A 23,745-nucleotide genomic window follows, 5' to 3' on the forward strand; every position below is an offset into this window, starting at 1 on the left:
GATCCAGTATTTCCAGGTATAACATATCATATATATATATACACACACACACACACACACACTCAGGTTTGTGTTTAAAATAGATTGCAAAGAGCTTAGTGCAAAACCATAGATAATTTTCTTCTAAAAATCTATGCTCTATTAAAATATGGACATGATTAAAAGTATCTGAGAATACACACTTTACAATAACACATTCACTGTTAGTTATGATGTCTTTTTCCCTTTCCAGCTGCGGAACAATATTCCCTGTCATCTCACTGACATCTCTTGTGGTCTTCGCTGCAATCAAATGTTAAAATGTGGAATGCACAAATGTAAAAGGATTTGTCACAAAGGGGTGTGTCTCATAGATGAAGAGTGCAAACAGCCATGTACTAATCTGAGACTATACTGTAATCATCCCTGTATGGCTCCATGCCATCCGTCTTTACCTTGTCCTACAACTTCTTGCAACACAAAGGTGATGGCTCTGGAACAAAGAACATAATTCACAGACAGACAAATTGTACACTAACAGGTTTCAGTCAATAATGAAAGATTAAAAAAAATTAAAATACTGACATTGAAACTTTCAAGATAATGCAATACTATCAGTATGCAAGTTTTGATATGAATTATTATATTAATGTGATAAAGCATAATTATGTATTTTATGGTTATTTTGTTTTTCAAAATTGCCACTATTAGAATGGCTAGTAGTTTGAGCAAAAGTACCTGCCAGATTTCTATCTGTTAAAATATTTGTCCCAGATCCTCAAATGTGATCCATTCACTTTTTGCTCCTGCATAAGCTAGCTCTGTTGCTTGTGGGGATTTGGTATGGGTACGGAAATGTGGCGGAGGAGAGTTGTATCTGTCCTCGCTTGATATAAAATCGTAGTGACCTTAAGCTAGTGACATAACATAGAGCAGCCTGCTGGGGGCAACCACATAGAACAGACTCCTTCACACACCCACATCATCTGATCTTTGCTCAGAAGCAGGGAAAATCAAACTGTATATATTTCACTATAGTAGATGTGAACAAAATAACCACCCAAATCTCCCAATAAAAATGGTGGTTCTTCGAGTGCTGGTCCTTATGTATATTCCACTGTGAGTACATGTGTTTGATGAGCCTGAGATTGGAAGATCTTGCTACTAGTGTCCATTGGTCTGTAGCTGCACTCTTGTCTCCTCGTACTCTGAACCTATGTTGTAAGAGACCCTGCAGCCAACCACCTCTCTGTTTCTTTCTTACTGCTGCGTGGTCTGAGACGGAACACTCTAGTGTCCTCAAAGTTCTTTCTTCAACTTTATCTGTAAACAGTTTTAAAATATTTTTTATTAGATAGTGTATTATTTTAGTATAATTAGTTAGGGAATGGGGAGCCCTTTTTCCCCTTTAGAGGCTTTCCCCCAACCCTATCTCTCCACCCTCTTCCCAGCATGAAGACTGAACTATGTTGGGAGTACTGGGATTCAAAAACTGCCTCTCCTGCCCATGAGCCTTCCTGGTCAGTAAATCATCAGAGGTGTGTATGCTGTCTGGGAGAAGTATATTTCTCTACCAGGTACAGTATCTACTGCTCCTTTCCTAGCTGGACCTGCCAGGTGCAGGACTTCAGGCTCAGAGTACATTTTATGGAGCAGGCAATGAGACCTTAGTCTGATGCAGGCCAGACAGCCCTCCCATATATTGGTCAAAGCACGTCCCCAGTTACCATCATTTTTGATACCTGGGTGAATAGGAATACAGTTAAGGACTCCTCCACTCAAGAGAAGCAATCTCTATGCTCGAGAGAATACTCTTCCTCAAAGTCCCCTCCCCAGCTGTCATTTGAATCATCATGCTCTGGTTCCAAATCCCCAAAGGCCCATCATACTTATTCTGAGGCTCAGAAGACTAACACTTCTCTGGCCACTACCACTTTGCCATTGGTACTGAGCAAAGAAAAATGCCATGAGTCTCGACCTCCACTACCAAAGAATTCTAAGAGCTATATGCACTGATGGTACTGTCACGTTTGCATTTGGAATCTAAGACTTCCAAAAGACTTCCTACACCAGCTCAAGTATGAGGAGACAAGTTACCATCATCCTCCATCTGGAAAGAAGTATATCACTACCGAGCATATCACTATCTAGTCCAGTCCATATATTCTCCCATCATTTCAGCACTGGTTCTCAACAGGGAGATGTTGACAACATTGGTGCAGGATTGCTACAAGGACAGAGATCCTTCTCTGCTACCATCCACCATCATGATTTAACTGGGAATTGGTCCTGCTTTTGAGCAGGGGGTTGGACTAGATGACCTTCTGGGGTCCCTTCCAACCCTGATATTCTATGATTCTATGATCAATGATACCAAGGGCACCGCCATTAGAAATGGACCCCACATTTTCATTGGAAGTGTCAAACGTTGAGCAAAGACCATCATCACCCCCACTGAGGTAGGTTACCCCAGACACAGGATCCAGACCTCCTGGGTTTCTCCACTAGACCATAAGGTGGCATACCTCACCAGGACTATTGGTCATGCCTTCGGAACTACCACAACCCATAATGGATCCTTATCACTGTCCATAATGGGGACCATGGAACCCATGTACCCGTTATCCAGAGCCAGTGCAGTCACATAGAGAATCACATCATTCCCCCCACCCCCGTTCCACAAGAGACCAGCCTGAGCTCCTTCTAGAACCCATGGAAGAAGGGGGGAGAAGAACTGGATCTTGTGGTACTACCCATCCCATTGGGTATATCATCTTCCTTTCCTAACAAAGTGGTCGCTGTGTCATTGTCTTCTCCATCAGAGGACCACAGATGGTTCCAGGAGCCTATTAAGGGTGGCTGAGATGATTCCCTCAGGAGGAGGGAGTTATCCCACAAACTACTGGATATTCTCCAGAGTGTTGGATGGAGTAAGATGGTGAACCCAGTGAATGAGTCTATCCTAGAGACAGCCCAGGTGGTGTGGCATACTCCAACTATATGTGCACCTACATGTAAAAGGGCAGAGAAAATATATTTGTCCCATCTAACGGAGCAGAGTTCTTCTTTACTCCATCATGCCTCAAACTGCTTGTGGTGCAAGCTGCCACACAAAGGAATAGACAACAGCAAAGCAGATCTGCCCCTTCAGAAAAGGAAGTGAAATGTCTGGACCTTTTGGAAAGGAGGGAATTTACATCAACTAGCTTGCAATTCCACGTAGCCAGTATCCAAGCACTTCTGGAAAAGTATCATTTTGCCAACTATTCCAAGTTTTAGGAGTTTAGAGACAAGTGCTCTGCCTTCCTTGGGGGGGCAATTCCAGGCCCTTTATTGAATAAGGTAGACTGGTGGCTAGATCATTCCTCCAGGCAGCAGTAGACATGACTGATACAGCTTCTAGGTCAATGGCTACCAACATTGTGGTGTGAGGATAAAACTGGTTTCACTCCTCAGGATTCCCCAGAAAAATCCAGGCCACTGTGGAAGACTTACAGTTGAAGGAGACAACTTATTCAGACAAAAGACTGATGAGTCATTACCCCCATTAAAAGACTTGAAGATAACCCTCTGTTCCCTGGGTTTATATAGACCAGCTCTCAGAAGGAAATATAGCAAATAATCCTACAAACCTAGACCATCAGCTCAGCCCCTGTACCATTGGAAAGGGTACAAACTGCCACAAAAGAAGCAGTATGTGCAAAGACCCAAGCAGAATGCTGCTTCTTCCAGACTCCACCCTCAACTATCAGTCAAGAAATACAGGACCTCTGAGAGCAGCCAACTCATCCAGAGGCCATGTTCTCCCACCCCTGAAATTCTATTTGGTGGCTGACTGGCCCAATTTTTCCATATATGGCAAGCACAGCAGACAGAAGGGTCTTCTATGTCATCTGCTTTGATTACACAATGGTTCCTTTCCCCTCCCCCTCCAAAATGCCCTTTCCTCTCCCTTTTCAGGTACCACTCTCATGAGAGAGCACTCTTACAGAAAGTACACTCTCTACTTCATCAAGGGTCCATAGAGCAGGTGCCACCTCAGCACGAGGGAAACCATTTTTATTCCAAATGTTCCATGATCCCCAAGAAAACAGGAGGATGGAGACCCAAGTTAGACCTCCATCACTTCAGTTTCTTTGTCTGAACATTAGGATTCAGAATGGTCACTCTGGCATCAATAATCCTGTCTGAACAGAAACAAATGATTCACAACTCTTGACATCAAGGGTGCCTATTTCCACATAGACATCTTTCTGTCCCACAGGAGGTTCTTCAGTGGTAGGTACGAACCACTCTCAACACAGGTTGCTTCCCTTAGAATTAGCAACAACACCCAGAGTATTCCTAAAAATGCTTTCAGTAGCAGCAGCACACTTCCATCCATATCCATATTCAGTAGTAGCAGAACTCAATAGCCCATCTTTCTTATGGGAAAGTCTTGTCAGAAGGCACCCTCAGTCCTCTTTAACTCCAACACAGACCATAGATTTCATCAGAGCAACTCTAGACTTACTCAGAGCCAGAGTTTATCTCCCCATGGACAGGTTCATGAACATTCTGATTAATCGGCTCAGAAAGACTCCACTGACATTGATTCAGATATGCCTCATCCTCCTGGGTTACGTGGCATCTTGCACTTTTGACCCCCTTTGCACGATTAAAACTCTGCTGCCTACAAGCCTGGCTTCAGACAGTTTACATGCCAAGTAAGCACTGCCTGGACAAGTTTTGTTATGATCCCTCACAGTGTACATGACTCTGTAGCTTGGTGGCAGGACAAAGAACAGCTGTGCATGGGAGTTCCCTCACTCCCTACTCCTCAGAAGATATTGATGGCAGATGCCTATCTCAAAGGCTGGGGCACTCATCTGAACAAACACACAGTACAAGGAATATTGACCCCTCATGAGTCAAGGATGCATATAAATCTGTTAGTCATTAAGGTGCCACCAGACTCCTCGTTTTTGTAGATACAGACTAACATGGCTGCCCCTCTGATATAAATCTCCTGGAACTGAAAGCAGTTCAGGAGGCCTGCATATGGTTCTTACCGTTTATCGTCTCCCAACATGTTCAGGTAATGGACAACATGACTGTATTCTATATCAGTGTTTCCCAAACTTGGGACGTCGCTTGTTCAGGGAAAGCCCCTGGTGGGCCGGGCCAATTTGTTTATTTGCCGTGTCCTCTGGTTCAGCCTATCGCGGCTCCCACTGGCCACTTCCCACAGCCCTCATTGGCCTGCAGCGGCAAACCGTGGCCAGTGGAAGCCACGATCGGCCGAACCTGTGGACACGGCAGGTAAACAAACCAGCCCGGCCCTCCAGGGGCTTTTTCTGAACAAGCAGCATCCCAAGTTTGGGAAACACTGTTCTATATGAACAAGCAAAGGGCAGGGGGAGCAAGATCTGCACCCCTTTGTATAGAGATGGTCCACCAATAATTGGTGTATTCATCACCAAATTATGCTGTCAGCAGTACACTTTTCTGAAATACACAATACTCTAATAGAAAGCCTTAGCTGCCACTTTTCAACAGAACACTATTGGGAGATTCATGACTCAGTGGTAGGATGCATATTCCAACAATGGGGATCACCATTTCTAGACCTGTTTGTGTTGCAGGACAACAAACAATGTGCTGCTCAAGGGGGCGAAGGGACAGAATTCCAGAAATGATGCCCTTCTAATCTCATGGTTAGGCAGTCTGATGTACGCCTTTCCCCCCATCCCACTCTTACTTCAAATTCTCAGGAAGATCTGAGAGGATGAGGCAATCATCCTCATCACTACCAGGTAGCCAAGACAATTTTGGTTTCCCGTTCTTCAGCTGTCATCCCATCCGCCAGTCAGCGTTCAACCTTTCTGAAATATCCTGAATCAGGACAAGAGCAGGCTCAGACATCCAAATCCAGGGACAGCTTGTCCCAAATCCAGGGACAGCACTCACAGTGCAGTATTTAGACAGGCATCAAACCTAGAGTAGAAATGTTGGGCAGCTGTTAGTCATTCTTAGTAACTGCTGGAAAGAGTCCACCAGCAAGTGTTTCTTCGTTAAGTGGAAAAGATTCTATGGTTGGGCCCTACACCATCTTATGTCCTAAGGGGAAATGAATATTCCTACTATTTTGGACTGTCTACTGACTGTGAAATCCTCTGGGCTTTCCATTAGCTTGCTATGCATTCATCTGGCAGTGATCAGTTCCTGCCACCCTCCAATCAGCAACTGATCCATCTTCATGCATCCAGTTACTGGTTGCTTTTTGAAAGGTTTACTCAAACCTTTCTGGTGGCCATCACTTCAGCTAGAAAGGTAAGCAAATTGGGGGCCCTCATAGCCAATCCACCTTATACCATATTCCATAAAGATAAGGTTTCCATAAGACTCCACCCTAAATTTGTCCCCAGAGTAGTCTCCAATTTCTGCATGAATCAGTCCATACGCTTACCTGTGTTTGTCCCTAAGCCTCATACCACCAATGAGGAACAGAGACTCCATTCTCTGGATGTGTCTCAGGCATTGGTATTGTATCTTCAAAGAACAAAATCCTTTAGGAGGTCACCCAGGCTCTTCGTTGGCATTGCAGAACACATGAGAAGGCAAGCAATCTCGTTATAAAGATGAAGTGGATATCGGGGTGTACCTTGCTCTGTTACCAGTTACTGAAAACTCCTCCACTGCACAGAGTGAGGGCCCACTCCACCAGAGCAAATGCTGCTTCAGTAGCTTCATTTAAGGTCGTACCTCTTGTTGACTTATGTAAAGCAGCCACATGAAGTTCTGTTCATACCATCACAGGAGTCTGCACCCTGGTGCACACCACCTCAGCTGTTGCATCCTTTGGGACCATGGTCCTTCGAGCCTCAGTACCATCTCACACACCCCTTCTTCTTGAGTACTATTTGTCAGTCACCCACAGGGAAATACACATAGGGACCAGCACTCAATGGTTACCTACCTTCTGTAACCAGAGTTCTTTGCAATATGTGGTCCCTCTCTATATTCCATTACCTGTCCTCCTTCCCCTCTGCTACAAGGCATAGACAATGTGTGGTAGAGAAGGAAGTGGAGAGATAGTTGGTCCGTACCGCCTCTTATGCCCTCTGGTCAGAGCATGAGGCAAGCAAGAGTGCAGGCACGGGCCAACAGATGCCACTAGCAAGAATCTTCAGTCTTGGTCACTTGGGGGGCATGTGTACCCACAGTGAAGTACACATAGGGACCACACATCTTGAAGAAAAACTCCAGTTACAGAAGGTAAGTAATCTTTGTTTTCTTTCTTTAGCTCATGTCTACCATAGAAACTGTATATAGAAATCAATTGAACTTTTAGTAAAAAAACAAGTTTTCAATATTAGCATTTTATTAAGTCAGTATAATGTTTTGGAAGACTAGATTTCCAATGTATTTGTTACAAATAAGGAGAAAAAATTGATTTACTGCTTTTATGGCATAACAGGTTGATCTTCAGTGTGAATGTGGCAGAAGAAAGGAGAGTATGATTTGCTCAGAAGCATCTAGTACATATCAAAGGTTTGTACTGGTTATTTTATTATTTGTCCTTTTCTCGACTTACTTTCTTCTACAGTTCATCAAAGTTAGGGTTTTTGAGTTTGCCTTTTATATGGTAACCTATTGGATTCACCTGCCCTGTTATATACACTTTCCCCAAATTAAATGAGCTACCCTATAGTTCTTTTTTCCCCTCCTAGTCTTCTGAACTTATATGCTCACGAGTATATACTGAAAGATATTTCTTCTGTCATTGTTGATTGGAGGTAGAGCAGAACTTTGGTTGCATATCAGGGCTAGGATCTCCCATCGCTGGAACTGTACAGAGTTGTAGTCATCCAGAACTATTTAGATGCAGACCAGAGGTCTTCATTTATAACAACGACCTTGGCTCTAAATTACTTCTAAATTTCTTCATTCTCTTATTTATTTACATTTGGATTACACTAGAAAAAACAGGAGACTGGGGACTTTTTAAATCCTAAGGTACAATTACTGCTGGGCAGCACTCTTTTCTCTTCCTTTCAAGACCATGACAAGGCTTGAAAAATAAAGGGGTGGAAATTGTGTCTGTGTAGCTTCTTCCCTCACTGCCAGGTCAAATGCATGGGGAAGAGATCCCTAAAGTGTGTGGAAAAGCTAGATGCCTTTGCAGTCTTCAGAAAGAGGAGCATGTAGTTCCCAGTCATCATGTAGATCAAGTCTCCATGAAGCTCTTGCAACAGGCTGCGGGGCCATTCCCTGTACTTCATAATACAGTATGTGTCTCACAGACCACCAAAAAGGTGCAAGCGTGTGCCGAACATTGTTTAATTAGTCCCATTAACTTCAATGAAACTACTCATATGCTAAAGATTATGTGTTGAATCAGGTCCCCAGCTTTTTATAATGGATCACTGTCCAGAATGGTGTGTCACATGCCAGGGTCATCTGTCTTAGTGATCGCAGTTGCTTCCTTGAAGGATCACAGGATCATCTCCCACATGTTTTTAGTTGTGGCATTGGACTAGTAGTTGGAGAGAATATAATATACAAGGAAAAGATTACACATTCCATTCTCACACTGCAAAAACTATCAGCAACTGTTACCTTTATCACCAACACTTTAATAGACAAAATAACCCATACCAAAGTCAGAACAGTGACATTATCAAAGCATGCATCCGTTTGATATGAATTGATTATTAGGGACAAGAAACTGCAACTATCTGAATATCGAGTGGTTTGTTACTGAGTGACTCCTATTCTATGAAACTGACAAAGGAATACTTTGATGATAATACACACATGCCTTTAACAGGTAAGGAGACATATAATAATACACTCTTCTCATCTGGAAAGAATATAAGAGAAAATGTACAGGTGCAAAGAGATTTATAAATCAATATATGTAAATTGGAAAGACATTTTTTAGCATACTGACAGGGTGTGAAGGGACATGCTCTCACTCTGTTGGAGAGGAGACTAACGAGCTGTTCTGGGCCTGTTCAGCATTAATGAGGCAACCTGTAAGACTTGTTCTGCCTGGAAAAGGGGGGAGCTTAAAAACAGAAATCTGCCACAGGAAGAGACAGTGAATAGGAGGGCTACTCCACCTCAGAGGTTGCTGACAACAGAGACAGGTCAGCTGAGAGGGAGACAGGCCTTACCTCTCCCAAAGCTACATGGACTAGCTACAAAGCAAGATGCCCCAAGAGGAGGAGCAGAGAGATGTGAGGCTGCGTCGCCTGAAGGTCTCTTAGGCCACCTTGCATTCACTAGGTCTTTACATGCCGCAAGCTGCAAAAAAGCAGTTCCAGCTGGCTCCTCTGCCCACGTCCTGGGGGCCCCCTTGACAGGGCACCGACAGACGGTTTCTCTGATTTGTGGTGGGCTAGCGCCATTTCCAATTCACAGCACTACTCCTCGGCCTCTCATCTGCCCCGAGAGTATTCACAAAGTGCATGGCACCAGTGGCCACTTACCTGAGAAGTCAAGGTGTACAGGTTTATCCGTATCGCAACAACTGGCTCATCACGGAAAGTTCTCAGGCCCAGATGAAAAGGAGTCTCGATCTGGTGTGCTCCACCCGTCACGATCTGGGTCTATTAATAAACCAAAAGAAATCAACTCTGATCACTGTGCAGTCTATAGAGTTCATAGGAGCAATACTCAACTCTACACAGGCCAGAGCCTTTCTCCTGGAGGCCCGTTTCCAGACTGTGTTCAACCTGATCTCTCCCATGAGGATTCGCTGCCACCCGCATGTGCCTCAAGTTGTACTTACGTGGTATGGTACATGTGGCTTCATCTCAGACTCCTGCAAGCATGGCTGGCGTCGTCAGTCTACATCCCCAACAGACACAATCTGGACTGGTCAGTCATGGTGCCAAATCATACCTGGTCATCCCTGGAGTGGTGGTTGGACACCAGCTCAGTGTTAGAGGGAGTTCCCCTCGTGGCCTCACCCCCATCAGTGACTCTGGCCTCCGATGCTTTGGGACTAGGTTCGGGCGCTCACCTCAGCAATTTCAGCATGCAGTGTCACTGGTCGCAAGATAATTGCTCTCTCCACATAAATGTTAGAGACCTCAGAGCGGTGCGCTTGGCCTGCCAGGCATTCCTGCCTCACCTGAGGGGCAAGGTGGTCCAAATCCTAACAGACAATATCACTGCAGTGTTTTATATCAACAAGCAAGGCAGAGCCTGTTTGTCAGACCCTTTGCAGAGAAGCAAAGTTGTGGGACTTTTGTGTTCAGGATGCCATTCATCTCGTAGCTTCGCACCTGCCAGGGGCCAGGAACACGTTAGCAGATCACCTCAGCAGGACTTTCTCGTCTTGCTGCGAGTGATCACTCCATCCAGAGGTGGTAAGCGTGATCTTCTAGAGATGGGACTCACCAGGTGGATTTATTTGCATCCAGGCAAAACAGGAAGTGCATGGCTTCTGCTCAATTCGCAGGATTGAGAGAGGCTCCCTGTCTGATGTCATCATAGAATCATAGACTCTTTAGAATCATAGACTATCAGGGTTGGAAAAGACCTCAGGAGGTCATCTAGTCCAACCCCCTGCTCAAAGCAGGACCAATCCCCAATTTTTGCCCCAGATCCTTAAATGGCCCCCTCAAGGATTGAACTCACAACCCTGGGTTTAGCAGGCCAATGCTCAAACCTCTGAGCTATCCCTCCCCCGCCCCAATACATTTGTTTACTAATGAATCATAACTCATTGTGTCACCACATCATATAATTTATATTACCCAGTCCAAATCTATCCTATTTCCCCCTTTAGTTTGCTCTCACTATCTTTCATTCAAACTCTGGATTGAAAACTTGCTCCTGTGGTCAGGGGCTCTGATATATGCCTTTCCACCAGTGCCAATAATCCACAGAGTCCTCATGAAGATCAAGCAGGACAAGAATGTAGCCTTTTATTTTATTTAAAGAGAATTTTGTAATGTAGTATTACATCACCGTGGGTTCGTTTCTGGCGGCTAAAGTTCCAAGCTAAAAAGGGTGAAAGTTACCTCTGCTACTTGCTTAAGAGTTAGTCTCTAGGAACACACACAGACCAAGGGTAGTGACCACACGTACATTCACAAGTACAAAGTCTAGTCTATTTTACAAGTTTTATCAAAATTAGGATCACCCAAGCATATATAAATTCTATTCAGATCTATGCACAAGTTACAAATATAGTTATACTCACATCCTTAACAATAGTGTTAGGGTCTGATGGGTCTTCCATGGCTTGATCATCAGTAGAGAGTGGTTCCTGCTGGAGTGTCCCATAGGGAGCTCAATTTTCCCTTTCTGAGCATTCCCTTTTTATAATGTGATTCTGTCTATACCTACATTCTGCATGTCCATAAAAGTGTCAACTCTCTATTTTTCTCTTACTGGTCTGTGTGCCCTGGAAACTTAGGGGACCCAAATTTTCTATAGGCTGTGTAAGTTCCCTTGTTCTCTTTAACACTGACGCACAACCTGTATCCCGTGGTTAAGACATGTCTGAGACAGATGTGCCTTTTTATGATCTAATATTAATTTGGGTAATTTTGCGCAATATTACTCCTTGGTGGTACTTTTCCCATAATCTTAAAGCATTGGGTTATTTCTCAGTCATTGGCTTAAGTCATCATTTCTTGTCTCCAAGGCCTAAAATAGCTAAGCTAAAGTCTTGTAGGCCTCAACCTACAGGTTCTTGCATTTCAGCTTGTCTTCCTCATGTCTAATACTTAGTTCCTTTTAATACTAATCAATCTTGTGCTTTTATAATCATACAAATTAACTCTAATTAACATACAATGAATATATGTAATATAACATATTGATTAATTATAACATTACACAATAAATGCATAATAAACTAAAATCATTGGCTATAAGGTGAAGGTAATCCTGATAGCTCTGGCTTGACCTCTCCAGCACTGGTTTGGCACACTGCTAGAGCTCTTGGTAGCGGCTCCGCTACAACTACCACTCTGGCCAGACTTCCCAGAACCATGGCCGGCTACTGAACCCGAATCTAGTGGCTCCACACATGATGGCTTGGTTGCTGCATGTTTGACTGCAGAGGAGCAGGCATGCTCTGCCCGCGTTCAACAGGCTTTCTCATGGGTAGCAGAAAGCCCTCCAGCAGCACAACCTACCTGGCCAAGTGGAAGCAGTTCACATGTTGGGCCTTGGACCAAAATCTTCCGCTCAAAAAGGCCTCACTCCAGTCGATCCTGGATTACCTTTTGCACCTCAAGCTCCAGGGCCTGTCTCTTTCATCAGTCAAAGTTCACAAGGCACTATTTCAGCCTTCCACCCTCCAGTTCAGGGCAGGTCAGCCTTTGCTCATGATATGACAGTCCAGTTTCTAAAAGGTCTGGACAGGCTCTACCCGCAAGTCCATGACTCTGTCCCACCTTGGGACCTGAACTTTGTGCTGTCAAGGCTCACGGGTCCTTGCTTTGAGCGATTGGCTTCTTGTTCCCTTCTGCTGCTCTCATGGAAGGTCTCCTTTCTGGTGGCAATAACGTCAGCACATAGGGTCTCTGAAATTCGAACACTTATCTCAGAGCCACCCTACACAGTGTTCTATTAGGACAAGGTTCAACTGCAGCCACAACCAGCCTTTCTCCTCAAGATTGTTTCACCGTTTCATACTAACCAGGACATATTTTTACCAGTCTTCTTTCCGAAGCCTCATAAGTCAAATGAGGAGCATAGACTACACTCTCTGGAGGTCAGGAGAATGCTAACCTTTTAAAATGAAAGGACTAAGCCATTCCATAAGTTAATGCAGCTCTTCATCATGGTGGCAGACAGAATGAAGGGCTTTCGTGTGTCTGCTCAGAATATTTCATCATGGATCACTCGCCTGTTCATAGCAAAACCTGATGCAGGCAAAGTGCCACCGCCGGTGATCATAACCACCAATTCAGCCGGAGTGCAAGCCTCCTGGCCCAACTGCCTATTCAAGACATCTGCACGGCTGCTACTTGGTCATCCATCCATGCGTTCACGTCCCATTACATGATCACTCAGCCAGGCCTGCAATGATGTTGGCTTCGGTAGAGCAATGTTGCAAGCTGCACAACCTGCACAAAGTGAACTTTGAGCCAACCTCCAGGAATGCTGCGTCTGAGTCATCTAGAATGGAATCAACATGAGCAAGCACTCGAAGAAGAAAAAACAGTTACCTACCTTTCGTAACTGTTGTTCTTCGAGATGTGTTGCTCATGTCCTTTCCATTACCCCCCCGCTACTCCTCTGTCAGAGTTACTGGCAAGAAGAAAGTGAGAGGGCATAGGGACAGTGGTGCCCCTTATACCAGTGCATGGATTGGTATAAACTGTTCAGGAAGGACAGGCGGGGGAGAAAAGGTGGAGGAGTTTCACTGTACGTAAGAGGGCCATATGATTGCTCAGAGCTCCAGTATGAAACTAGAGAAAAGCCTGTTGAGAGACTTTGGATTAATCTTAGAGGTAAGCACAACAAGGGTGTTGTCGTGGTGGGTGTCTGCTATAGACCATCAGACCAGGAAGATGAGGGAGACGAGGCTTTCTTCGGACAACTAACAGAAGTTTCCAGATCACAGGCTTGGTTCTCATGGGGGACTTCAATCGCCTGACATCTGCTGGGAGAGCAATACAGCAGTGCCCAGACAATCCAGGAAGTTTTTGGAGGGTTTTGGGGACAACTTCCTGGTGCAAGTGCTGGAGGAACCAGCTAGGAGCCATGCTTCTGTTGACCTGCTGCTCACAAACAGGGACGAATTGGTAGGGGAAGTAGAAATGGGTGGCAATCTGAGCTGCAGTGACCATGAGATATTCAAGTTCAGGATCCTGACAAAAGGAAGAAAAGAGAGTAGCAGAACATGGACCCTGGACTTCAGAAAAGCAGACTTTGACTCCCTCAGGGAACTGATGGACAGGAACCCCTGGGAGACTAATATGAGGGGGAAAGGAGTCCAGGAGAGCTGATGGTATTTTAAAGAAGTCTTATTGAGGGCTTAGGAACAGACCATCCCAATGTGCAGAAAGAATAGCAAATATGGCAGGCTACCAGCTTGGCTTTACAGAGAAATCTTCGGTGAGCTTAGACAGAAAAAGGAAACTTACAAGAAGTGGAAAATTGGACAGATGACTAGAGAGCAGTATAAAAATATTGCTCGAGCATGCAGGGATGTAATCAGGAAGGCCAAATCACAATTGGAGTTGCAGCCAGCAAGGGAAGTGAAGGGTAACAAGAAGGGTTTCTACAGGTATGTTAGCAACAAGAAGGTCAGAGAAAGTGTGGGACCCTTACTGAATCGGGGGAGACAACCTAGTGACAGATTATGTGGAAAAAGCTGAAGTACTCAATGCTTTCACAGACAAGGTCAGCTGCCAGACTGCTGCACTGGGCAACACAATATGGGAAGGAGCCCTCAGTGGTGAAAGAACAGGTTAAGGACTATTTGGAAAAGCTGGTATTGCAGAAGTCAGTGCATCTGAGGGTGCTGATGTGATTGCAGAGCCATTGGCCATTATCTCTGAAAACTCGTGGCGATTGGGAGAGGTCCCAGACAAGTGGAAAAAGGCAAATACAGTGCCCATCTTTAAAATAAAGGAAGAAGGAGAATCCGGGGAACTACAGCTGGTTAGCCTCACCTCAGTCCCTGGAAAAGTCATGGAGCAGGTCCTCAAGGAATCCATTTTGAAGCACTTGTAGAGGAAAGTGATCAGGAACAGTCAACATTCACCAAGGACAAGTCATGTCTGACCAACCTGATTGCTTTCTATGATGAGATAACTGGCTCTGTGGATATGGGAAAAGCGGTGGATGTGATATACCTTGACTTTAGCAACACTTTTGATACAATCTCCCACAGTATTCTTGCCAGCAAGTTAAAGAATGGACTATAAGATAGATAGAAAGCTGGTTAGATCGTCTGGCACAACAGGTAGTGATCAATGGCTTGATCTCTAGTTGGCAGCCGGTATGAAGTGGAGTGCCCCAGCGTTCGGTCCTGGGGCCGTTTTTGTTCAATATCTTCATTAAGGATCTGGATGATGGGATGGATTCACAGATGACACTAAGCTGGGAGGAGAGGTAGATACGCTAGAGGGCCCAGAGTGACCTAGACAAGTTGGAGGATTGGGCCAAAAGAAATCTGATGAGGTTGAACAAGGACAAGTGCAGAGTCCTGTACTTAGGATGAAAGAATCCCATGCACTGCTACAGGTTGGTGACCTTCTGGCTAAGAGGCAGTTCTGCAGAAAAGGGCCTGGGTACTACAGTGGTCGAGAAGTTGGATATGAGTCAACAGTGTGCCCTTGTTGCCAAGAAGGCTCATTGGATATTTGGCTGCATTAGTAGGAGCATTGCCAGCAGATCGAGGGAAGTGATTACTCCCCTCTATTCGGCACTGGTGAGGCTACATCTGGAGTATTGCATCCAATTTTGGGGCCCCCACTACAGAAAGGAAGTGGACAAATTGGAGATTAGGGGGCTGAGGCACATGATTTATGAGGAGAGGCTGTGGGAACTGGGGTTATTTAGTCTACAGAAGAGAAGAGTAAGGGGGGATTTTATGACAGCCTTCAACTACCTGAAGGGGGGGTTCAAAAGAGGATGGAGCTCGGCTGTTCTCAGTGGTGGCAGATGACAGAACAAGAAGTAATGGTCTCAAGTTGTAGTGGGGGAGGTTTAGGTTGGATATTACGAAAACCTATTTCACTAGGAGGGTGGTGAAGCACTGGAATGGGTTACCTAGGGAGGTGATGGAATCAACATCCTTAGACGATTTTAAGGCCCAGCTTGACAAAGCCCTGGCTGGGATGATTTAGCTGTGGTTGGTCCTGCTTTGAGCAGGGGGTTGGACTAGATGACCTCCTGAGGTCTCTTCCAACCTTAATCTTATAAGATTCTATGAGTATGGGGCACCAGAGCTGTCCCTATGAATACTGCTAAGGCAAAAAATTCTGACAGCGGTGCATGTAGGCATGCACAAACCTAGAATGGAATGGACATGAGTAACACATCTCAAAGAGCAACAGTTCTTCTTTGAGTCCTTGCTCGTGTCGATTGCAATTAGGTGTGTCCATGCCACGTGCACAGTAGCTGGAAGTGTTTTTCCCTCGTGGTTCCCATTGAGTCGGTTCGGTTCAGGTGTTCCGTGGAGTTATGCCTCCATGGCGCCATATACAGGGTCCTGCCAACTCATTGCCACTTGAGTTCTTTCTTTCCACCTGTTAGCTGGAACACTCATTTTCTCTTGCTTCGGCAAACCTTCTCCATAGTGGTCATAGAATCATAGAATATCAGAGTTGGAAGGGACCTCAGGAGGTCATCTAGTCCAACCCCCTGCTCAAAAGCAGGGCCAATCCCCAATTAAATCATCCCAGCCAGGGCTTTGTCAAGCCTGACCTTAAAAACTTCTAAGGAAGGAGATTCCACCACCTCCCTAGGCAACGCATTCCAGTGTTTCACCACCCTCCTAGTGAAAAAGTTTTTCCTAATATCCAACCTAAACCTCCCCCACTGCAACTTGAGACCATTACTCCTTGTCCTGTCCTCTTCCACCACTGAGAATAGTCTAGAACCATCCTCTCTGGAACCACCTCTCAGGTAGTTGAAAGCAGCTATCAAATCCCCCCTCATTCTTCTCTTCTGCAGACTAAACAATCCCAGTTCCCTCAGCCTCTCCTCATAAGTCATGTGTTCCAGACCCCTAATCATTTTTGTTGCCCTTCGCTGGACTCTCTCCAATTTATCCACATCCTTCTTGTAGTGTGGGGCCAAAAACTGGACATAGTACTCCAGATGAGGCCCCACCAATGTCGAATAGAGGGGGACGATCACGTCCCTCGATCTGCTCGCTATGCCCCTACTTATACATCCCAAAATGCCATTGGCCTTCTTGGCAACAAGGGCACACTGCTGACTCATATCCAGCTTCTCGTCCACTGTCACCCCTAGGTCCTTTTCTGCTGCCTAGCCATTCGGTCCCTAGTCTGTAGCTGTGCATTGGGTTCTTCCGTCCTAAGTGCAGGACCCTGCACTTATCCTTATTGAACCTCATCAGAATTCTTTTGGCCCAATCCTCCAATTTGTCTAGGTCCCTCTGTATCCTATCCCTGCCCTCCAGCGTATCTACCACTCCTCCCAGTTTAGTATCATCCGCAAATTTGCTGAGAGTGCAATCCACACCATCCTCCAGATCATTTATGAAGATATTGAACAAAACCGGCCCCAGGACCGACCCCTGGGGCACTCCACTTGACACCAGCTGCCAACTAGACATGGAGCCATTGATCACTACCTGTTGAGCCCGACAATCTAGCCAACTTTCTACCCACCTTATAGTGCATTCATCCAGCCTGTACTTCTTTAACTTGCTGACAAGAATACTGTGGGAGACAGTGTCAAAAGCTTTGCTAAAGTCAAAAAACAATATATCCACTGCTTTCCCTTCATCCACAGAACCAGTAATCTCATCATAGAAGGCAATTAGATTAGTCAGGCATGACCTTCCCTTGGTGAATCTATGCTGACTGTTCCTGATCACTTTCCTCTCATGTAAGTGCTTCAGGATTGATTCCTTGAGGACCTGCTCCATGATTTTTCCGGGGACTGAAGTGAGGCTGACTGGCCTGTAGTTCCCAGGATCCTCCTTCTTCCCTTTTTTAAAGATTGGCACTACATTAGTCTTTTTCCAGTCATCCGGGACTTTCCCCGTTCGCCACGAGTTTTCAAAGATAATGGCCAATGGCTCTGCAATCACAGCCGCCAGTTCCTTTAGCACTCTCGGATGCAACTCGTCCAGCCCCATGGACTTGTGCACGTCCAGCTTTTCAGACTGTGCTCTGTAAATAGTTAAATCAGTTAGTTGTAGTTAGTTTAGTCATTGTATAGTTAGAATCCCAATAAGGAATTGTTCTAGGGGTTACCCCCCGTTTTCCCTACTCTCTCCCCGGTATGAGGGTATGCCTCGGTCTCCAGGGTTTAAACCCTATGCGGCTTGTAAAAAGCCTATGCCCAGCAGTGACACTCACCTTTCCTGCTTGAAGTGTCTGGGTAAATCACATCAGAAGGACTGTTGCAAGATCTGTAGGGGATTCCGCCCCAGGACTCAAAAAGAAAGAGACCAACAGTTAAAAATCCTTATGAGGGGGGCCACCCTCTGTCCCCACTCAGAGCCAAGTTCAGCTGAACTGACACCTAGTACCTCAACATCTGTGTGCAGTGCTCTGGCATCGATACGGGAAACTTCGGAGCCAAGAAATGACTCTGATAGAGAAACTCGGCACTGGCAGGGCTCCCTGCACAGGGGGCTCCGCACATGGTAGTGCGCGGCACCACTCCACAAGAATAAGAAGCCAGACTCACCCACACTGAGTCTGGGATTGAAAGACTCAAGCACAGTGAGACCTGCATTGGGCCACTCAAGTACTGCACCACCTACCCCGGCACAATTGACTCCTGCTCTACCAAGGGGTCAGTCGAGTCTGGTTCCACAGGACTCCCCTCCCCAGGAGAGTCACAGAGAGGCTTTGGAGGCACCCTCCACGCCTGAGACCTTCAAGGCGGAACACAAGTGGAGTTGCGTGTGAGCCTGATAAGATCAACTTTCGATAACCTTGGCCTTCTACTGAATGTGCAGAAATCAATCCTGTTCCGCACTCTGAGGGTAGAGTTCATAAAGGCAGTGTTGGACTCAAGACAGGTGAGTGTGTTCCTACCAGAGTCACGGTTTCAGACCCTTTGCAGCATCATACAAGGTATAGGACGATTTCATACCACCACGGCAAGGAATTGCCTGAAGCTCCTCGGCCATATGGCCGCCTGTATTTATGCAGTGAAACATGCCAGACTGAGGCTCTGACCCCTTCAGGCATGGCTAGCATCAGTGTATTGACCAAACCAGGACAGTCTAGACAACGTAGTTACTCTTTTCCAGCTGGTTCTCAAGTCTCTCCTATGGTGGCTCAACTTGCAAGCTGTGTGTGCAGGGATTCCCTTCTCCAGACCTCAACCATCTCTTTTCCTGGTCACGGACCCATCAGCGATGGATGAGGAGCACATCTGGGGGAGCTCAGGACTCGGCCTCTGGTCCCAATCAGAGCTCTCACTTCACATCAATGTCAGGTAGCTGAGAACAGTCCGTCTGGCATGCCAGACCTTCCAAACTCACCTGGAGGGGAGATGTGTGTCAGTCATGACAGACAATACAACAGCGATGTTTTATATAAACAGACAGGGGGAGCATGCTCCTCTCCCCTGTGCCAGGAAGCTCTCAAACTGTGGGACTTTTGCATAGCCCACTCGATACACTTGGAGGCATCTTATCTCCCTGGAACTCAGAATGAGTTGGCAGATCATCTCAGCAGGTCCTTTCACAACCACGAGTGGTCCATCCACCCAGACATCATGAACACCATCTTTCAACAGTGAGGAACTCCCCAGATAAACATGTTCATGACAAGAAACAACAGGAAGTGTCCACAGTTCTGCTCCTTCCTGAATCACAGCCCGGGCTCGATCGTGGACATGTTCCTTCTCCCTTGGAAAGACCACCTCCTTTACACACTTCCACCCATTCCACTGGTTCACAAGTGCTACTCAAGGTTCGGAGGGATGAAGCCTCTGTGATATTGGTAGCTCCAGGCTGGCCACATCAGCACTGGTACACGTCTCTTCTGGAGCTGTCAGTAGAAACTCCTATGATGAGATGTTCGGCTGTGTGTGTGTGTTCCCTTTGTGTGCTGCCCCAGCCCTGCGCAGACAGCTAGCATGGCAGAGCTCAAGCAAACCACCCAATGATCACAAGATCCGTTAAGGGATGAAAGCACCAAGCCAGATTTATTGTCTACGAAGCATAGTACTAGTATCCCGCAGACTCTACCGAACCACTAATACATGTATGCCTGTAACAGTGGACCAGCTCAGTGAACAGTGGGACTTTCCATTCCTCCCTAGGCTAGACAAAGATACTCCCTCTGAGATACATCTTTATATCTTGATACAAGCATGTGAGTACTGCCCCTCTGACGTAGTTACAGTAGTTACTGCCTCCTCATTAGTTATCACTCATCATCTTGTACATGATGGTTTGATCAAAACATCTGCATTATGTACTGTCATCCTTGATCTTATCTTTTAGGAGGGGTCAGTGTTATCCTATTATCCTTGGGGAATGTTTTTATACCATCTTTGATATCAGGATGTTCTGGTACCACTTGATATCTGGAAATGTTTGTGTGAGTACTCTGTGACTAGCACTTCTTAGGAATGTGTATTCCTGTAATATCAGCCCTGTTCTTGCCAGATTCTGTGAGCAGGTCCTGCCTCATACCAGGCCTCTGATACAAGGGCTTATGTCTCATGCTCTCTTCCTACTACAACTCCGATCACTCTGCCACTGCTCCCGGACCTGATAAGCCAGGACCACAGCCGCCCTCAGCATTCCAACCTCAAATCTCTCCACCTCACGGCTTAGAAGCTCCATGGCTAAATCCGATTGAGTTTGATTACCTACCTAGCCAAATTGAGGAGATTCATGATTTGGTCATCGCAGAGAGACACGTCTCCTATGCCCTCATCAATACCTCATATCTTGGATTATCTTCTGCAGTTGAAGCAACAGGGGCTCTCTGTGTCATCAGTAAAAGTCCACTTGGCTGCAGTTTTCTGCCTTTCACTCAGGCACATCTGGCCAATAGGCTGTCACCAACCCAATAGTTGGACACTTTCTTAAGGGACTTGAAAGGCTATATGACAACCAATCCCAGCCTGGGACCTTAACCTTGTTCTTTCCAGACTAATGGGGCCCCCCTTTGAACCACTAGCAACATGCTTGTTGCGCACGCGCTCTCTCTCTCATGGAAGGTAGCATTTCTGCTGGCAATAACCTCTACCAGCAGGGTTCCCAAGCTTAAGGTCTTAACATCTGAACCTACTTACTATAAGGACAAGGTTCAGCTTCCTCCTGAAGGTTGTCTCCCAGTTTCATGTTAATCAGGACATTTTTCTTCCAGTTTTTTTATCCTAAGACACACGCAAATAGCCGGGAGCAAAAACTCCACTCTTTGGATGTTCGCCAGGCGTTAGCTTTCTATATCGAACAGACAAAGCTGTTCTGAAAATCTAAGCAACTACTTGTCACAGTAGTAGACAGAACGAAGGGGCTCCCAGTCACTTCTCAAAGAATTTCATCATGAATCACATCCTATATCTGGACATGCTACAATCTGGCTAAAGTATCTGCCCCATTGCTGACAGTGCACTCCACGAGGGTGCAGGCATCTTCAGCAGCATTCGTCACCCAGGTTCCAACCGAAGAAATTTTCAGGGCTGCAACGTGATCATCAGTCCACACTTTTACCTCTCACTATACCATTACCCAGCAGGCTAGGGACAATGCGGCCTTCGGCAGAGCGGTGCTTCAATTAGTGAATCCATGAACTCCAACCCCACCTCCAAGTTCCTGCTTGGGTGTCACCTAATTTGAATCAACATGAGCAAGCACTCAAAAAAGAAAAAATGGTTACCTACTGTGACGATGTGACTCAGCAGGGAGGCGGGAGTGTTGACCTGGGAATGTGCCCTGGGGATGGGAGACCTGAGAGCCTGTCACCTGAGCCGGGAGGGGGAGGGGGAGGTAACACCTCTGCCCAGGAATGTGGACGGAGACTGCAGCAGGGAACCTGCTGTGTGGGTTTAGTTTTCAGTTTGGGGCTGGGTGGAGGAACACAGGGAACCCCAGGGCTGGGGTCTAAGCTCCCTGCTCCCCCAGAAGGACGTGATTGAGGGGTCCTGGGTGTACCCACAAGCTCTGTTTTGGACTGTGTTCCTGTTGTCCAATAAACCTTCTGTTTTACTGGCTGGCTGAGAGTCTCAGTGGATCCCAGGAAGAGGGGTGCAGGGCCTGGACTCCCCCACACTCCGTGACAACTGGTGGTAGCGGTGGGATCTACTGCACCCTGTGAACGGCGCTTCCTGCAGTAAGTGACTGGGGAACAGTAAAACGAAGGGGAATTGACGGGGACCAGGCGTGCTGAAGATTCAGAGAGAGACGGTTTCGGGGGGCGGTTAACCCCTGGGAATGTGTGACCAGAGAGAAGGACTTTTGCAGTAACAGGGTCCCCCGGGGGATTGCAGCGAGTGGTCCCAGGGGCGGAGGAGTCTGCAGCTCGACCCTGCCAAAGAGTCGGTGACCTCAAGAAGGACTGGCACACGAGGGGTTCTTCCTGGAAATCGTGGACAGCTGCCCGGCCTGCGAGTGGCCAGCAGGGAGATGTACACTAAACGCCTTAAGAGCGACCTGGTGGAGCTGTGCAGGCAGAGGGGGCTGCGCATCGGGAGGTCCACCAAGGAACAGCTGATTGCCCAGTTGGAGGAGAGGGATCGCTTGGATGACCCGATCCCTGTCCCGGAGGGAAGCCGCCCGGCAGACGCAGCGTGGGCCCTGGGGCCTGACCGGGCTGGGAGGGGTCAGACTGCTGCCGAGGACCTCCCGAGACCCTTCCTACCTATGCCTGGGGGAGGGGTTGGGGGAAGCCCAGCGAATACCGAGGGCACCCTGACCCCAGCAGCCAGCAGGGGATCCTCCCGGCGGAGCTCTCCATCCCTGGAGCGGAGGCGGCTGGAATGGGAGAGGGAGATGAAAATGAGGGAGCTGGAGGATCATGAGAAACAACGTCAACATGAGGAGAAACAACGTCAACATGAGCAGGAGGAGAAGGAGAAACAACGTCAACATGAGCAGGAGGAGAAGGAGAGGGAGTGTCAGGAGAAGGAGAAACAAAGACAGCATGAACTGGAGCTGGCCAGGCTGAGGAGAAGTGGGGCCCCGGCTGTGGTGAGTGAGGGGGGACCCAAGACTGCAAGGAACTTTGATAAGTGCTTCCTGGCCCAGCGTAAGGAGGGGGAGGACATAGATAGCTTCCTGACGGCCTTTGAGAATGCCTGCGAGATGCACAGGGTTGACCCCGCAGACAGGCTCCAGTTCCTCACCCCCTTACTGGACCCCAAAGCCGTGGAGGTGTACAGCCGGATGACAGGGCCGGAGGCAGGGGACTATGAACTGTTCAAACAGGCCCTGCTCCGTGAGTTTGGGCTGACCCCCGAGATGTACCGGAGAAGGTTCCGGAGTCAGCGTAAAACGCCTGAGGTCACCTACCTACAACTGGTCAACCGGATGCAGGGATATGCCCGCAAGTGGACAGCTGGGGCCCAAGCTAAAGAGGACCTGTTTGACCTAATCGTACTGGAGCAACTGTATGAACAGTGCCCTTCCGACCTGAGGCTGTGGTTGGTGGACAAAAAGCTAGAGAACCCCCAGCACGCAGGGCAGCTGGCCGACGAGTTTGTGAACAGTCGGTCAGGCTGCCAGGACAGGTTCCTGTGGGAGAAGGGGTTCCTGTACCGAGAATGGGCTCCCACAAGGGAAGTAGAGTCCTGTGGGATCAGGAGGCAGCTGGTGGTCCCCCAGAAGTATCGCCACAAGCTACTGTACCTGGCCCATGACATCCCCCTCGCAGAGCACCAGGGAATCCGGCGCATCCGGCAGAGGTTTCTACAGAACTTTTACTGGCCCGGGGTCTTTACCACGGTCTGGCAGTATTGCCGATCCTGTGACCCCTGTCAGAGGGTGGGAAAGGCCCGGGACAAGGGGAAAGCGGCTTTGAGACCTTTGCCCATCATAGAGGAGCCTTTCCAGAAGGTGGCCATGGACATCGCGGGGCCTCTCAGCAAGACGACCCGGTCGGGGAAGAAATACATTCTGGTGGTGGTAGATTT

General features: G+C 47.1%; 1 protein-coding gene across 6 annotated transcripts in view; it reads left to right on the forward strand.

Moving 5' to 3' along the window:
* NFX1 (nuclear transcription factor, X-box binding 1) overlaps positions 1–23,745 on the forward strand; it is a 253,243-nt gene that overhangs the window by 157,210 nt on the left and 72,288 nt on the right. For all 6 annotated transcript variants that reach the window (XR_007355124.2, XR_012667101.1, XR_007355121.2 and 3 more), the window contains exons 16-17: positions 233–463; positions 7,439–7,512. Coding sequence is in view for 3 of the 6 variants with exons in the window: in XM_048839501.2 (XP_048695458.1) it covers positions 233–463; positions 7,439–7,512 (305 nt within the window). In the remaining 3 variants the exon portion in view is untranslated. The remainder of the gene's footprint in view (positions 1–232; positions 464–7,438; positions 7,513–23,745) is intronic.

Source organism: Caretta caretta, chromosome 2 (genome assembly GCF_965140235.1).
Source record: "Caretta caretta isolate rCarCar2 chromosome 2, rCarCar1.hap1, whole genome shotgun sequence".
Taxonomy (NCBI): Eukaryota; Metazoa; Chordata; order Testudines; family Cheloniidae; genus Caretta; species Caretta caretta.